The sequence below is a fragment of the Petaurus breviceps genome, unplaced genomic scaffold (genome assembly GCF_028583685.1).
Source record: "Petaurus breviceps papuanus isolate PSGF00001 unplaced genomic scaffold, PetGlider_PUasm1.0 128, whole genome shotgun sequence".
In the NCBI taxonomy this organism is placed as follows: Eukaryota; Metazoa; Chordata; class Mammalia; order Diprotodontia; family Petauridae; genus Petaurus; species Petaurus breviceps.
The window spans coordinates 1168205-1186852 of record NW_027185664.1 but is presented as its reverse complement, the minus strand read 5'-3'; the positions used below and the strand labels follow the sequence as shown (position 1 = coordinate 1186852).

Below are 18648 nucleotides of genomic sequence, written 5' to 3'. Positions count from 1 at the left end.
AAAATTATTGGTCCACCTGAAAGCCATGATCAGGGAAAGAACCTAGAAATCATCCTCCAGGAAGTTCTCAAGGAAATTGCCCAGATGTTCTAGAAGCAGAAGGCAAAATAGAGGTTGAAAGAATCCACCAATCACCTCCTGGAAAAGATCCCAAAAAGAAAACTCCTAGGAATATTATAGCCAGGTTCCAGAATTCTTAGATCAAGGAGAGAATATTACAAGCAGCCAGGAAGAAATAATTTGAATATTGTGGAAACACAATCAGGATAACACAGGATCTGGCAGCTTCTACACTGAGGGACTGAAGGGCCTGGAATAGGATATTCCAGAGGTCAAAAGAGCTGTGATTAAAACCAAGCGTCACCTACCCAGCAAAACTGAGTATCGTGTCTCAGTGGAAAATATGGTCATTCAGTGAAATAAAGGACTTTTAAGCATTCTTGCTGAAAAAACCAGAGTTGAATAGAAAATTTGACATTCAGATACAAGAAGCATGAGAAGCATGAGAAGGTAAACAGGGAAAAGAAATCATAAGGAACTTATCAAAGTTGAACTATTAACATTCCTGCATGGAAAAATGCTAATTGTAACTTTTGAAACTTTTCTCAGTATGAAAATAGTTGAAGGGAATATAAATATATATATGGTTATATCAGAGGTTATACAGGTATATGAATACATATATGAATGTGTGTATATATGTTTACAGGTATACATAGATAGAGGGCACAGGTCCAATTTAATAGGAAGGGATGATACTTAAAAGGTGAAATTAAGAGGTGTGAGAGGAATATAATGAGAAGAGATGGGGAGAGACAGGATGGGGTAAACTATCTCATTTAGAAGAGGCAAGGGAGAATGTTACAATGGAGGGGAAGAATAGGAATGCAAAAGGGAATGGGTCAGCCATATTCTTGTTGAATTTGGCTCAGGGAGGGAATGAAATACACACTAAATAGGGTATCTTACCCTCCAGGAGATTAGGGGGGAAGGGGATGAGAGGGAGGATGATGGAAGGGAGAGCAGACTGGGGGGAGCGAAGTTGGAAGCACCCACTTTTGAAAATGGATGGGATCAAAGTAGAGAATAGAACAAGTGGGAGGTGGGATAGGAGGGAGGAAAATATAGTCAGTCTTTTACAATATATCTACTATGTTAATGTTTTGCATTAGCTGCACATGTACAACCTATACTGAACTGCTTATCTTCCCAGTAAGGGTGGGTGACAAGGGAGGAAGGGAATGAATCTGGAACTCAACGTTTTAAAATCAAATGTTTAAAATTATATAAATATATATATATATACACACATACTATTATTGTTACTATTTTACATGTAATTGGGAAATAAGATATACAGGCACTGGGGCATAGAGATCCACCATGCCCTACTGGAAAAGTCTAAGGGGGTATGGGAAAAGATATGGGAGAGAGCAGATTGGAGGAGGGGTATCCTGTGGGATTGCTCTTTTGGAGTGGTAGGTAGAGGAAAAACGGGGAAAAAATTTGTAACTCAAAATCTGACAGAAATCAATGATGTAAATCAGAAGTTAATAAAGCATTTGAAAAATGAAAAAAAAAAATAAAACCAACAACGAGCATTATATGTAATGAATGTTAGATTGGGTTGAAACAAAGATGCCCATCACTATCCTTCAATATTGTACTAGAAATATTAGTTTTAACAATAAGAGAAGAAAAAGAAATGGAAGGAATTAGAACAGGTAATGAGGAAACAAAACTACTACTCTTTGCAGATGATAAGATGGTATACTTAGAGAATCCTAAAGAATCAACTAAAAACTGCTTGAAATAATTAGCAATTTTAGCAAAGTTGCAGGATATGAAATAAACCCACATAAATCATCAGAATTTTTATATATTACCAACAAAGCCCAGCAGCAAGAGATAGAAAGAGAAATTCCATTTACAATAACTGTAGACAATATAAAATATTTTGGGAGTCTACTTGACAAGAAAAGCCTGAACCCAGTTACAAAGCACTTTTCACACAAATAAAGTCAAATCTAAACAACTGAAAAAATATCAATTGCTCATGGGTAGCTCAGCCTGATATTGAAGAAATGAAAATTCTACCTAAATTAATTTACTTATTCAGTACCATACCAATCAAAGTACCAAAAATTATTTTATAGGGCTAGAAAAAATAATAAAATTTGTCTGGAAGAACAAAAGATCAAGAATATGAAGGGAATTAATGGAAAAATACAAAGGAATATGTATTAGCCATACCAAATATAAAACTATATTATAAAGTAAAAACCATCAAAACTATTTGGTACTGGCTAAGAAACAGAGTGGTGGATCAGTGGAATAGGTTAGGCCATGGGTGGGGAACCTGTAGCCCTGAGGTCACCTGTGGCCCTCTAGGTCATCAAATGTGGTCTTTTGACTGAATCCAAGCTTCATAGAACAAATCCATTTATTAAGGGGATTTGGATTTATTAATAGATTTGTTCTGTGAGGTTTGGATTCAGTCTGAGAGCCCCACTTGAGAACCAGAGGGCCACATGTGACCTCGAGGCCACAGGTTCCCCACCCCTGTTCAGGTACATAAGACACAGTAGTAAATAACTAGTAATCTGCAGTTAGATAAACCCAAAGACACCAGCTTCTGGGAGAAGAACTCACTATTTGACAAAATCTGCTGTGAAAACTGGAAAATAGTATGGCAGAAACTAGGCATAGGCCAACATCTCCCACCATATACCAAGATAAGGTCAAAATGGGTACATGATTTAGACATAAAGGGTGATACCATAAGCAAATTAGGTAATAGTTTAACTATCAGATCTATGGATATGGGAAGAATTTATGATCAAACAAGAGATAGAGAACATTATGCGAAATGGATAATTTTGACTTCATTAAATTAAAAAGTTTTTGTACAAACAAAAATAAAGCAACCAAGATTAGAAGGAAAACAGAAAACTGGGAAATAATTTTTACAGCCAATGTTTCTAATTAAGGTATAATTTCTCACATATATAGAGAACTGAGTCAAATTTACAAGAATACAAGTGATTTTCCAATTGATAAATGGTCAAAGGATATGAGCAGGTAGTTTTTCAGATGAAGAAATTAAAACTATCTATAGTCATATGAAAAATAATCTAGGGGTGGGTAGGTGGTGCTGTGAGTAAAGTGCTGGCCCCAGATTCAGGAGGACCCGAGTTTGGTTCCGGCCTCAGACATGTAACACCTGCACAAAAAAACTAGCCGTGTAACCTTGGGCAAGTTACTTAACCCCAATTGCCCGCCAAAAGGCAAAATAAATAAATAAGTAATAATAATCCAAATCACCAGGTCAGAGAAATGCACATTAAAACAACTCAGAGTTATCACCTCAAACCTATTAGAGTGGCTAATGTGACAGAAAAGAAAAATGATAAACGTTGGAGACGATGTGGGGAAACTGGAACACTAATGCATCACTGGTGGAGTTGTGAACTGATCCAACCATTCTGAAGAACAATTTGGAACTATACCCAAAGAGTTATCAAACTGTGCATACCCTTTCATCCAGCAATACCACTACTAGGTCTGTATCCCAAAAAGATCATTAAAAAGGGAAAATAACCCATGTATACAAAAATATTTATAGCATCTCTCTTAGTCATGGCAAAGAGTTGGAAACTGAGGGGGGATGCCCATCAATTGGGGAATAGTTGAACAAGTTGTGGTATATGAATGTAATGAAATACTGTTGTGCTATAAGAAATTATGAACAGGCAGATTTCAGAAAAATCTGGAAACTCTTATATGAACTGATTCTGAGAAAAATGAGCAGAACCAGGAGAATATTGTACACAGTAACAACAACATTGTGTGATGACCAAATTTGATAGACTTAGCTCTTCTCAGCAATACAATGATCTAAGACAATTCCAAAAGACTCATGACGGAAAATGCTATCTACATCCAGAGAAAGAACTATGAAGTCTGAATACAAATTGAAACATACTATTTTCATTTTTTTTGTTTTTTCTTTCTCATTGTTTTTCTCTTTTGTTCTGATTCTTCTTTCACAATACGACTAACATGGAAATATTTTTAATATATTTAATATGATTGTACATGTATAACCTATATCAGATTGCTTGCTGTCTTGGGGAGAGGAAAGGGAGAGGGAGGGAAGGAGAAAAAAAAAATTGAAACTCAAAATCCTATAAAAGTGAATGTTGAAAACTACCTTTATATGTAATTGGAAAAAAAATAAATGCTATTAAGTGGGGTGGGGGAAGGAAGAGTAGGAAGGGGAGAGAACAGCCAGTACAAGGATTTCTCTCTTATTAGACTATGAACTCCTTGAGAGCAGGGACTGTTTTTTGACTTTCTTTGAATCCTTAGTACTTAGCACAGTGCCCAATGCATAACAGATGCTTAATAAATGCTTGTAGATTGGTGCATAACAAATGGTTGACTGGTTCTTAATTTTAACCTTAATTTCTTTTAAGACTCAGTTCACGACTTTTAACATGACATCTTTCTTAATCACCTCCAGTTTCTAGTGCCCTCCCTTGTCTTCAAAACACCTTGTACTTATTTTTAGAAACTCGTATGTGCATCTGTTGTCTCCCTATAGAGAAAGTATGATCTTTGAGCACAAGGACTATTTCACTCTTGTCTTTGTATTCCTTGTGCATAGCACAGTGCACGACATATTAAAAATGCTGGTTGCTTGGTTGATTGATTAATGACCTGAGTTGATATTCCAGCTCTGATCCTTATTACTTGTATTTTCTTAGGGAAGTCATTTAACCTACTCTAGACCACAATTTCCTTTTCCATAAAGTGAGGGAATTTTCAACTAGATGATCTTGAAGATAACTTGTAGTTCTATATTCTATAGCCCTATAACCTAACTAATGACTAATAATGATGACCATTGTCTTATGCCTCTGACATTAGAAAAAATCAATTTCAAATAAATATGAATTCATTGAGGGTCTTTTACTGATAGAGAAAATGATTATACCTATTTCATGGCTACATATTTTTCTTTCCACTCAAGGCAGAAACTTTCAGAATTGTTTCTTTAAATACTCAAACAGTGACATTGATCTAAATTAATTTAACCTCTCTATATACTTTTTCATCACCCACTTGAAATACATCTCTTTTTTTGTGCCTATTTTCTTATCATAAACAGTGTTCTAATTGTCTTGGGATGTACCAAAGGTGAAAGTGACAAAGATCCCAAGAGTCTTTAAAATATTCGAAAATGTATTATATCAACCCAAGAAAACAAGCAAAAAGGAAGGGCCATATAAATTTCAAATTTCTTGGTCCAGAAATCTAGAAGCAAAATTCAGCCTTCAGGATAAATCACATGTAAAATAATCTCCCATTTAGACAATTCAATGTTATGATCAATGTAACTTAAGACACTGATCATGATAAGATCAAAAAGCTTTTTACAAAAAAAGTGACAATGTTTAAATACCTGAGCCAACAATTTTGAAAATTAAATTGAGAAACTGAAGAAAAAGAGCCTGAATGAAAAATAATTAGGAAATTACTAAAAAATATATGTTACTTGAGTTACAGGCTTTGCAGTATGCAAAATAGAAATTGTTTGTATACTGAATTTCTAAGATTGGCAAGCCATGCTACCTTCCATATGTCTCCAATTTTTTAACCTATTACTACCAATATATCCCTAATACACTGACTAAAGCTCTATTCTGATTCCCTACCATGTTCTATCAAGTTGGAAGCATCCAAGGACAGGCAAGGTGACAGATTGCATACCTATTATCTGGGGAACAGTCCAGTAAATTCAGAGAGACTCATCATCTACTGAATGACTACAGGGTGATGAATTTTTCAGAACTCTTCAAAAATCATCTACTAAAGGGTGGCTAGGTGGCACAGTGAATAGAGCACCCGCCCTGGAGTCAGGAGGATCTGAGTTCAAATCTGGCCTCAGACACTTGACACTTAGTAGCTGTGTGACCTGGGCAAGTTACTTAACCCCAATTGCCCTGCCTTTCTCCTCCAAAAAGAAAAAAAAATCATCTACTAAATTATAGAAGGGTTGCATTTTAAGAAACCAAGCTGTAGGGGAGGACATGGGATGGGATGACCCACCAGGGTTCCTCCTTGCAGCTTGGAGGGCCAAAAGCACTGGATTTGGAATGAGAGAATCCCAGTTTAATTCTCACCTCTACAGTTATTCCTTTCATGGAGGTTATGGGTGTTATGGGTGCAGTGTCCCATGATTTGGTAAATCCATATAAAAATTTTTGGCCCCCCCTTCATTACCAGAGAAGTCTGAATTTTTTTCTTTTTCATTTATAGGGTGTTTCCAGTACCTCATTGTAAAATTTGGGTTAAGTATTTGGTCACAGGCTATATCATATAATACTATGTGTGTATACACATATATATTATATATGTACATATGTATATCATGCAAGTATATATGCACATATGTATGTGTATATATGTGTTGTATAATATGAAAAATGCATTTCTGAATTTCTAATTTTTTATGTGTCATTTACAGCCTCCATAAAACTCCCCCCAAATTCCTATTTAATTTCTTTTCCCAACCCATGATATATAGAAACCATAATAGAGAAAATCAAGATGTGAAAGGGATAACTATATAACTGTGTGTCCAGATAGCCTTTAATCTCTCTGAATCTAGTTCATGCATCAAACTAGGAGAAGGCTGGAACACATGGGCCCTTTTAGGTGTAATCCTACAAGCTATATTGTTCTATTAATTTCTCTAGATCATTCCTAACATGTTTTCCCCTCCCTTTAAGGATTCTTTGAACTTTTGGGGGATCAGTTTTAAAATGCTTAACACTGGGGTGGCTAGGTGGTGCAGTGAATAGAGCACCAGCTCTGGAATCAAAAGGACCTGAGTTCAAATCCAACCTCAGACACTTAACACTTACTAGCCATGTGACCTTGGGCAAGTCGCTTAACCCCAACTGCCCTCCAAAAAAGCAAAAAAAATTTTTTTTTAATGCTAGGGAATGTAGAGAAAGCCTTAAAAACCACAAAGTAACTATATTAAAAAAATAATTACAAGGAAAAATTCAACAACCAGAATTACCATATGAAGAGCTGTTGAAAAGTTCAATGTTGAAGAAAGCATAGTCCCCCTTGGTCATTCCTTGTCGGTGAGCAGCTAACATGATGTTCCGAACTGTATTGCTGTTGGCACACATGATCACAACTGTTGAGGAAAAATGAAAAACCTTGATAAGAAGTTGTCCTTGAGAATATTAAGAACAAATAGATAGATTTACCTGATACTACTCAGTGGGAGTGGGGGTGGGGGAGTTATATATTAATAAAATAATACAAATATCTTAACAATAATAACAATAAATCAAGTATATCTTCATTATTTGAGTTGTAAAAATCTTTTCTGAAAAATTAAACATTTTTCAAAGAAAAATAAAAGCATTAATTTTATCCCAGAGTTTGAATGTTAAAATATTATTTTGGGACTTATTTAAGACATACAGTAGGTGTTTTACTGCATAATGGATCTGTTACCTGAGACTCAATTTGGGCCCACACTTTTACATTTAAAAGAAAATATCTCAGGAAGAAACCATATGAGTATTGGGAAACACAATCAGGAAAACACAAGACCTAGCAGCTTCTACATTAAGGGATCACAGGGCTTGGAATATGATATTTTGGAGGTCAAAGGAGCTAGGACTAAAACCAAGAATCACCTATCCAGCAAAAGTAAGTATAATGCTTCAGGGGAAAATATGGTAATTCAATGACATAAAGGATTTTCAAGCATTCTTGATGATAAAAACCAGAGCTGAACAACAACAAAAAATTACTTTCAAATACAAAAAGCAAGAGAAACATGAGAAGGTAAACAAGGAAAATAAATCATAAGGAACTTATTAATGTTGAACTATTTACATTCCTACATGGAAAAACAATAATTGTAACTCATAAGACTTTTCTCAGTATGAGGATAGTTGAAGGCCATATATATGTATAAATATATATGTATACATATATATATGTATGTATAGGAGGGTGTATGTCTATATAAATATGTATGTGAGTGTGGGCATATGTATGTTCATGTATACATACACAGAGGGCACAGGATGAGTTGAATATGAAGGAAGGATATCTAAAAAATAAAATTAAGAGATGAGAGAGGAATTAATTGGGAGAAAGAGAAAGGAAGAAATAGATTAGGGTAAATTATCTCATATAAAAGAGGCAAGAGAAAACTATTACAATGGAGGGGAAGAGCAGGAAGGTGAAAGGGAATGGGACAACCTGATTCTCATTGAATTTGGCTTAAGGAGGGAATAACATCCACATTAAATTGAGTATCTAACCCTAAAGGAAAATAGTGGTGTAGAGGATAAGAGGGGGAATGATAAAAGGGAGGGCAGATTGGGGAAGAGGGTAGTTAGAAGCAAACATATTTGAAAAGGGATAGGGTCAAAGGAGAAAATAAAACAAGTGGGGGGGGATAGGATGGGGGGAAATACAGTCTTTCACAATGTAACTACTGTGGAAATGACAACCTATATTGAATTGCTCATCTTCCCAGTGGGGGTGGGTGAGGAGGGAAGAAGGGTAAAAATCTGGAACTCAAAATTTTAAAAACAATTTTTTAAAAAAGTTTTTACATGCAACTGGGAAATAAGATATACAGGTACTGGGGTATAGAAACCCATCTTGCCCTACTAGAAAGTTAGGGGGGGTGATGGGGGAGGATAAAAGAGAGAACAGATTGGGGGAAAGGGCTTGTTATCTTGGGGTGGGGTGTAGGGGAGAGGCGGAGAGAAAATTTGAAAATCAAAATGTTGTGGAAATGAATGTTGAAAACTAATTAATTAATTAAAAAAAGAAAAGACATCAATAAAAAACTATTTTTTAAAAATAAAAAAAGAAAATATCCAAGTATTTCCAGAATACAGTAGCCAGTTACAGAAAATCAACACGAGCTGAAGTGAGGCAATGTGGTGGGTGAAAATAGCACTGGCCTTAGAGTTGGGAAATGGGGGTCCATGACTGGCCCTGATGTTAAATGATTAGGGACAATTCATTTGAGTACTCTGAGGCTCAGCTTCCTCATATGTAAAATGATAATAATAATATTTGAACTATCTACCTCACAAGACTGTTGTAAGGAAAGTGCTTGCTTAGTAAAGCTTAAAGAGTTATGTAAATATTAATTGTCAGGATTTTTTTTCTAGTGAAGTAGCAATTTGATCAGTCTGTGTTTGATCAATATTGATAGGCAATTTAAATAATAGACAAATCACTACTTTTGTTTGCCCTGGATAAATCATTTAATGTTCCATAGTACTCACCCACTTTCTATAGCTGTCTGTCATGAGTGATGCCAACAATGAAAAGAGTTTGTATCTCTTATAATAGCATGGGCACTGAAAGATGCAAAACAAACTTAAATCTTACTGTGCAAAATCCTGCCTCGGCAGTTGGAGGGCGAGTTAAGCTGACTGATATTTACTTTATCATACATGTGAGCTCAATGTACTATGGCACCAAGTTTGACACTTGTTATTACAAAGGGGCTAAAGCTCTTGAAGGGATATGTCATGGAATTGGGTTTGTGAGGACTTGAGATAGGACTAATGCATTCGTTTGGAATGAAGAGCTACATGTCATAATACCTTATTAAGGACTTCTATAACTCCAATTCACTTGTTATCATTCATGTTATTTAGACCCTTTATTTCAGATCTTCCTCTCATCAATCCACTTATGGAAGGGGAGAGAGTATAACAGAAGCCAGTGCATTTCTTTCTTTTTTGGCAATAGTTGGAAATTAAAGAGAAAGGTTAGTTGAGAAGGAGGCTGAAACAACTGACTTAGATAAGAATTTCAGATTTCAATTGGCTTCCTTTCCCCCATCAGCATAAAAAAGAAAAAGAATTGGCTGTCAAAAATTATCTCATAAAATCTGTGTTCTGAGAAAAATTGGCATTAAATTTCAATAAGCAGGCTCTAGATTTGCCTTAGAGGAAATATTCAAAGAATGAAACACTGAAACTTGAGCACTAAGGAAAGTTGAGGAATCTCCTTCCCAGGAGACTTTTTATGATGCTAATAATTCTCTTACATAGTTTCCATGTAGGAATGCTGGGAAGTGCCAGGTTGAAGACTTCTTGTGGTCCCACATAGCCCTCAGTGAACAAACTGACTTTTTTTTCTTTCCAATTATGCCACCCATTAATTTACTGAAATGTACTTTTGATAAAATATTATTAAAAATAAGACTGAGTGTCTATCTGAGATCGTGTTCTCTGATACTTTTGCATCTTAGATGGATTTTAGGTATAGTCAGCTCCTACTCATTACACTCTGCTCTCCTGTACTGAAGAGCTTGTAGAGTTCTATGTGTTCCCTCTTTTTCCCCTCTTCCCACATCCTCTTTTGAAGTCTGTATGGCTTGTGGTTCCAAAACTTTCTAGAACCATGTGGAGAGTAGCACAGAAAAGAGCCATAATCTGGTACACAAGGGGCCACTACTGAGCCCCTAAGAGAAAGTTAGATATTATATGTGGCTTGTGTGGTAGCAAAACAAGAATGTGTAGAGTAGTGGTGAAGCTGCTATTTAGGAAGGAAGGAGAATAGGTGGGAAATAATATTCTTTTGCCCATGAACAAACTGAAGAGAGCTGCACATGCTTCAAGAAGTTTTACTGAGGGGCAGCTAGGTGGCGCAGTGAATAGAGCACCAGCCCTGGAGTCAGGGGGACATGCGTTCAAATTCGACCTCAGACACTTAACACAAAATCTAGCCATGAGACCTCCGGCAATTTACTTAACCCCAATTGCCCTCCAAAAAGGAAAAAAAAAAAGGTTTTACTGAGTTTAATTTCAGTACATCACCAGGCTTTTAGGCTGCTACACTTGAGTTCTGCAGCTTCTTCAACATTATTCACATGTAAACATGTATTGCATATACATATACATGAATGAATCACACAACTATACAGGATGCATATGTAGATTATACTTAATAAGAAGAAAATAGCTTAGAGTTGTTTCTATCCCCCCCAAAAAAGTACATTATTTGCAAACTAAATAGAAAATATTGTGCTCTGTACAGGCAAATAGTAGGTCTTCAAATATGTTAGCATTTTTTTTCGCTTGTTCGGAAAGTACTGTTCTCCAAAGATTTTTAGAACATACTTCACTCAGACAGTGAACAAATAGCTCTTTGTTTTAGTTGTATACGTACTAGTTAATTTATACTTATCTTGAGTTCTTTGCTAGGAACAGTGCTGACCAAAAAATGGATTCTTTATCTCAGACTGCTTAATAAAGAAATCATGTGTCTGCTGCTTTGGATTCTTATTAATTATCTAGGTCTAACTACTAATTGCACAGACTAATCCCCTCATGAATAACTAAACCAGCAATATTCAGTTCTAGGGTAGAATAGCCAACTCAAGGAGAATAACTCTAGAATTAGGTGTACTTAAAAAAAAACACTAATTCTCTTTGCTCAGACTTTGATTTGCTTATCTACTTTCCAGGTTTACTTCATATCACTCACCTTTGAAGACAAGATGAGTCACTTGTTCTCAGAATCTGGCATTCTATATATTGCCTCCATGCCTTCGAACAGGCTGGTCCCTAAGTATGAAATGAACTACCTCTTCACTTCTGCCTATTATGATCTGTATTTTTTATTCAATGTTCAGTTTAATAGGCCCTCTTAGAGCAAACTTTCCCTAATTACCCCAGGTTTTAGTTCTCTTGGTCCTCAAATTATTTTCTGCCACTGAAAGCCTCTCAAGGGAAAGAACTGTTTTTTCTTTAGGCTTGGTATACCCAGAACCTAAAAAAGTGTCTTGCATAAAGTAAAAACTTAACAAATGCTAGCTAAATAGAATTAAATGTCAACAACATATTCATTACACAAAAACTCAATCATTCTTTATATGTCATAAAATATATGGGTGTAGGAGCACAGTAGCTTTGAGTCATTTTTTTCTTACTGAATATTCAAAGCAATAACACACTTTTAAGGTTTGAAAAGTGCTTTCCCCATTTGAAAGATGATGAATTTGAGCTCTGAAAGTAACAGGGACTTGACCAGAAATTCAGAGCTTGTATGTGTCCCAGGTGGGCTTCAAAACCAGGTCCCCTAATAGTAGTAGGAAGGTCTGACTCCAGATACATGCTCTCCCCAACATAGTTCTCAGAAGTTTTTTAGGGGGGTCAGTTTTAATTTGTATATTGTGTAACTACCAACATTTTAAAAGAGTATTGTTTGAATGTTTATGTCTTCAATTAATTTTCTATGTTGCCTTAAGGAGTAACATAGAGTTTACTTTATTTCTTCTCTCAGGCTATGTATAAGCTTCTAATGGGGACAACCATTGTGTTTGTGTTTCTCTTTGTATAGTGCCACATATTTAAGGCCATACACAATTAGTTTGTTTTGTTTTGTTTTTGTGAAGAAGTCTGTCAACTTGTGTACCTTGAGAATTATTGTCAAAAATATCTATTTTGAAAATAAATTGATATCACAAACAGTAGTCAGACTGCTACGGAGAGTTAAGCGGAAGCTGACTCTAGCTGTGTGACATTGTCCAAATCGCTACTTCTCCGAGCCTCAGTTTCCTCATCTTTGAAATAGGGATAAAATCTTTAAATACCTAAAAGATTTAAAAGGTAATATACTCTTTGCTAATTTTAAACATTATATGTTCAGTTAATGTTGTTATTATTATAGAAAACATTTAAAAGATGCTATGAAAATCTGAAAATTAATTGTCCTTAATAGTTTAGCAGTACGTCCTCTGTATACGTAGACTTTTCTTTGAAAACAAATAGTTCAAGTAACCAACCAAAAAGGCTTCAATAAGCACCTACTATGTGCCAGGCACAATGCCCATGTTTATGTTTAATCCTTTGGGGTGGGGGAGAAGCACATTGAAAAGAGGACCTGGTGTATCTTATTCTTTCATAGTGTGGTGTGTGTGTGTTTTAATGTTTTTTTTTTCCTTCTGGTTTCCAAAATCCCATACACACACACACACACACACACACACACACACATATATATGTGTGTGTGTATGTATAGCTTTAACTCTCCTCCTTTTTTCTTTCATGAACTCATCCATCATCCATTATCAGATATTACCCCCACATTTAAATATATTTTTTGTATTAGAATCTTAAACAATAACGTACAAATTTTTCCTCTTATAAGGAGAAGACCCAAGGGGGAAAAAATTTAAGCATGGGGGCTTCCCCTCCAATGTGCTAATGAACACACTGACATCTTTTATTCTGCCTCTCACTGTTTTGTCCCGGTCTTCTGAAACCCTTGACTAAAACTGAAAACTTAAGCTGCCCCCAACAGAGACAGAGCAGAGAGCCTGGAGAGAAGGGAAGAGATGGTGAGATAGCCCTTGCTACCTGAATTTAAACGTGGAAGCTATACTACTCGGATGGAATTGGAAATGTTCCATAGAGACTCCCACCTCACCCCCCCCCCCCATCCTCCAATGCTGGGGTAACCAAAGCCCACCTTTGTATGGCAAAAATCATGCCTATTTCGAGAATCTGAGGTAAGCCTGGGCAGTAGCCTGGAGGGAGTCAGCATTGCCAGCTACTGACATCCACGAAAACAGTCAGACGCACGCATCTGTCCCTTCCCTGCCCTCTCCAGTGTTCAGCTTGGCGCCGCTCACACTAGTCAGGCGGCGAGGGAAGAGTTACACTTGGGCTGATGCTCAGAGCTCTCTCTGCCTGTCGGTTTCATATTTATTACCGCAGCCCTCTACAACGTGTCCTAACGCCGGGGCTACAAGCAGCTATGGAAGAGATCTGCCCCGTTTGGGTGGGAAGGAGGAGGGGTTTATTTTCACATCTTGGGTGTGGCCGCTAAGAAACCTGTGATACGCTACAGGGAAAGAAAAATCCTGAGTAATCTGGGTAGCTGGAGGTTTGTGCAGACCGAGAGAGGGTCGGTTCAAGATCCTGGCTGAATGGATTGGGGCGCCAACCGTGGTGGGGGGTGGGAGGGAGTGTTACATAGGTAAATGCATGTATGTATTGTACATATACATGTATATATTTCAATGGTATGCCTTAAAGGCATAAGTGGTCACTTAAGCTCATGTGCCAATAGCTCGGGGCAGTCCTAGGCAGGCCCTGGACAGATGGGAAAGAAAAAGCTTGATTTTGGCTATGTATTTCGCAAGCCCAGAGCCTCCCCTTCTTCCATCTAGACTAGGAGACCTATCCGCCCAGCGCCCTAGTTTAAAATAGGAACTGCACCGCTAAAACTTACGGCTGTGCCTCTAGCAGCCCTCCCACCTGCTCCGGATTCTGATGACAAAGTGTGGAGGCTGGAACAGAAACTGCTCCAGGCCACGCGCCTGAGCTTACTTCTCTGCCAATGCTCTGCAAGCCAAGTGCTCAGGTGTGAGGAACCGCCCTTTTCCACACACCAGCGGGAAATCGGACTGCCAGCTCGAGCACCCCTTAGAGGTCCTGAGCCTCACGTGTCTCATTCCCAGAACTGAGAGTACCGAGATTTCACCACCTCCATTCCAGGCACAATGGCGTAAGGCGAGGGCGGAGAGGTGCCTCTGTGTTCTAGAATTAGCTGACGGCATCCCCTTGGCGCATTGCGCCCTTATCCAGATATGATTAGGCACCCTGCCTGATTTCCCTGGTAAATCTCACTGACTAACCTGAAATTAGTGGATAGGAAGTTGAAACCCCTTCTTTTCTCACCGGCAGCTACTAACCTCACGCAACCCATTTCCCATCTCTTGCTTATTTCGGCATTTATTGTTAAGAAGCAAATTATCATTGCTGTTGGAACCACGTGGACCCTTCAACCTCTGAGTAATTCTCCAGCAAGCACGGGGCCTGAAGCTGCCCTTATTTGGAAGCTCTGGGGATGGAAACATTCAAGAATCTAAAGGGGATGTTGTTTGCTGCCGGGACGCAGAGACGCATTTTGAGTGGAAACCCTAAGGAGGGTGGAGGTGGGTGAAGAGAGGAGGACCCAGGAGATGGATGGGGGGAAATCGATACAATCGAGGCTTTTAAAGGAAATAGAATAGTAGCCGGAAGAGTAAGGGACATGGGACGACAGCGTGACGGGCATGGCGGGGAGGGGGGTGGGGAGGGAGTACTTAAAACGGGGTGTTAGGAAAGCTAATCAACACTGCACAAACCTTAAGGGAGAGGAGGGGAAAGGGGCAAGTCGCGATAAGTCGTCAGGACCAGGACAGGAAAACCCTTCATCTTTTCACTTCTCTCCTCCCCTCCCCAGACTTAGGGAAGGAGAGGGAATAGATTTCCTTCCAATCTCCCGACCTCCTCCCCTCTATGCCCTTACATATCCCCTCGTCCTCTACCAAGGAGGTGAGGAGGGTGATACACGAGCCAGTGAGAAAAAGTTCGTCCCAAAGCCAGAAGCGCTCGGACTTCTGCAGTTACACCTTGCATTCTCCATCCCTCTCAACCCTTTCCACATCCCCAACGCCAGGGAAAGTGGGAAAAATTGAGGTCCTTACAATGTTCAGGGAGGAGAAGAGTGAGGGGTTGGGAATCGGTATGGGAGAGGGCTAAAAGGTACACTAGATGGGGACGTTCCTCTGGCTCACCCCTCTCGCTGGCCTGGATGTAGCGCACGATCTCTTCTGCATCTAGGGCTTTAGTCTCGTCGAAGCTGTAGGCGGATGTGTGCAAACCCTCCTCTTGGAAGACCTCATGGACCCCCTCCAGGGTGAAGTAACAGTTCCGCTCCAGCTTGTCATCACTGTAGATCAGGGCAGCCCGGCTCCACTGTTGATGCCGAAACAAGGCAACCATCATCTCTCCCATCTTGGCATAGGCTGGGGCCACACGGGTAAGGTGCGAGAACTCGCTCTCCTTATGCTTGAAGCCAGCGGCAAGAGCTCCAGCAGACAGCATGGGCAGATCCCAGTGCGACGCCAGCCGGGCCACAGGTGCTGCCGCATACTCACAGACGGGGCCCAGGATCAAGTCAGGTTTAGACCCCCGGGCCACTGCCACTCGATCAACTAAACTGAAGAGTGCCTGGTTGCCGCAGTGTGAGTCCTGATAGTCCACCTGGAAGCTGTAGCCCTGTGGAAGCAGCTGTCGCCTAGTCCCATTCTCCTCCACGCTACGCAGCGCGTACTCTATGGCCGGCTTGACCCTGGCCAAGGAGAACATGTAAGCGTTGTCCTTGGGTAGAAGCACCAGAACCTCGATCTTCTGCGTCTCCTCCACCACAGGGAGCCCGCCGCCTCGGTTTCCGCTGCTGCTCGCGATGCTGCTGCTGCCGCCACTTGCCAGGAGCGCCCAGCTAAGCACGGCGCAAGAAGAGAAACTGAGTAACAAAAAGGATGGCATCGTGCTGAGGTGCAACCTCTTCCACTCACCTTAGCCTTTCTTCTTCCCACCACCCTCCTCCTTCTCCCTCTCCCTTTCCCCTTCCCTTCCCTCTACCTCTTTAGTCCCTGCGCCCCCTTGGGTGCCCTAAGAAAACAGAATTCCCCTTCTCCCGTCAAGTGACGGGAAAAAGGGCCCTTCTCTGAAATGTTACCAGTTTTTTTTTAAGTTTGTATCTATGACCCTGTAATATGTCATATAGCTATTTCTCTTTCCTCCTATATACTATTTTGCCTGGAGGTGACTTCTTTTTTTGGACGTTGTTGAGGTTGATTTTGAAAGAATACTTGCAAAAAAAAAAGTTAAACTTGTCCAAGTGATTGTAATTGACGGAGCATCTGCCTCCCGTTTGATCTCATTGATTCTCCCTTGTTTCTTGATACATATCCTCTGTTTAAATAGTGTGGTAGCGGACTAGCCTGTTACCACACATGGAGCTGCGAGAACGGATTTGTATTTCGAGCGGGTAGAGTGGGGGGTTGGTGGGGGGTTGGAGGGGAGCCTCTCATTTGCATTCTTACATCAGGACTCCTCCCCACACCCCTTCCCTCTCTCCTCCCCAACCTCAATCCACTCACCACCCCGACCTTTTTCTTAAAGTTGCAGCACACGTACAAACTCACTCATCTCCCCTTCAGTTCCTACCCACAGTGGACACGCGCCTTTTCTGTTCCCCAACTCGCTCCAAAACATAGCAGCTCAATTCGGGCGCCACCGCTTCAGTTCAAAGACTAAAGATCCTTATACAATAAATCAATTTGCAAATGAACACACAAGCGCTAAGCAAATAACCAAATTCCCATCTGACTTTTACTGACATGGAATCTTCGGGGGTCTCCCCAGCAGAGCGCGCGCGCTAATTCTCTTTCCCCCTCTCTCCTTGGCTCTCTTTCAAGCAGTGTCACTGAAGGGGATCTAAATGCGGAGGAGGAGGAGGAGGGATGTGGCCCACTATCTCTACTATCCAGAGCTCTACTCAGGCTGACAAGTCTTTTGACACTTAGTTTGAGCAGCCCAAAGAAAAAAGTTTGCTTTCATAGCTCAAAGTCAACTAGACTTCTCCAGTGTCCCAGCGTCCACTACATACCTGGGACGTGAGTTAGCCAAGACGGATTTCTGGAGGTCGGTCTGCGCCCTACGCTCTGCCGCCAGAAACCTCCTTGCTCCTTTTCCCCGCTTACCCTTCTCTTCCACCTATGCAGTTTCTGCTTTCCGTTTGGTCCCGGAGGGCGCGGGCGCTTTTCTTGACGTGTTCTACCCAGGTCTGCGGACCAAGTGAAACCAAGGCGTGCTTTCTGAAAGAAGAGTTGCGTGGCGGAGGGACGTTTTGCTTGCAGAGGACGATTTCCAGTCCGCTATTCCGCTTCTCCACACGCGGATGGAGCAAGGCAAACGTTTGCAAACCGCCCCCAAAAAACGTGCCCAGGACTTTATGGGCACAAATGGAAAAGTTCGGGATCTTCCATTTCCCTGCCTTTCCAAAGGCAGGTGCAGCTCTATGAAGAATAGAAAGGTAGCAGGTCCGAAGTCCTGATCTCTGGCAAGTCAAAAGGCGGGAATGGAAAGGATTTAATAAGTCAGTGACCTGGCTATCAGGTCAGGAATTCCTTGCTTTTCCATGCATATTCAAACAGAGTTCACCATTCTTATTATTGGTATATGTACACGCAAAACATTATTTGTTTGGGTAACATACTTCATTACACCTACGAGACTTTAAAAACATTTAAATTCCGCAAATTAGAAAAATACAAACGATCAGAATTTCATTTGAATACTTTCACTTAACTTTAAAGAAACTTAAAGTCCCCACCCCACCCCCGCATTACCTCAGGAAAACGCCCTCTTTCGGCCAAAAAAAAAAAATGAATATGGCTGGTAACCTTTGCACCACTGCTCCAAGCTCTGCATTTTTGTCTCCCAGTCTAGAATTCTTGTTTCCGTTTGTATATATAATTAAGTGCTTGCTGATAACTCTTTTTTTCTCTTGCTGAACTGATAAATACAACTGTCCATTATGCTAATTGAAAGAATAGAAAGTATGCTTAACTGAAGTTAATTGAACTCTAACCTCCGAATCTAAATTTAAGTAATATCTTGTGTCTTACTCCTTTAAATGTTTTATTAAAAAAAAAAAAAACCTACTTCCAAGGGGAGGGAGGGATAGAATTTGGAACTCAAAACAAATGTTAAAAAGTGATTTTAACATGTA

At 39.7% G+C, this 18648-nt stretch overlaps 1 protein-coding gene across 7 annotated transcripts in view; it reads right to left on the bottom strand.

Moving 5' to 3' along the window:
- Window positions 1–17653, bottom strand: part of LOC138171398 (atrial natriuretic peptide receptor 3) — an 86180-nt gene extending 68527 nt beyond the window's left edge. For 2 of the 7 annotated variants that reach the window (XM_069100886.1, XM_069100888.1), the window contains exons 1-2: window positions 15644–16924; window positions 7094–7216 (exon numbers count right to left, since the gene is read on the bottom strand). In XM_069100886.1, the coding sequence (XP_068956987.1) occupies window positions 7094–7216; window positions 15644–16397 (877 nt within the window). In that variant the 5' untranslated portion in view covers window positions 16398–16924. Of the gene's footprint in view, window positions 1–7093; window positions 7217–13548; window positions 14009–14313; window positions 14332–15643; window positions 16925–17523 lie in introns of those variants that run through there. The other 5 variants (XM_069100892.1, XM_069100923.1, XM_069100908.1 and 2 more) reach the window with 5 other exon arrangements.
- Between the last annotated feature and the right edge of the window lie 995 nt (window positions 17654–18648).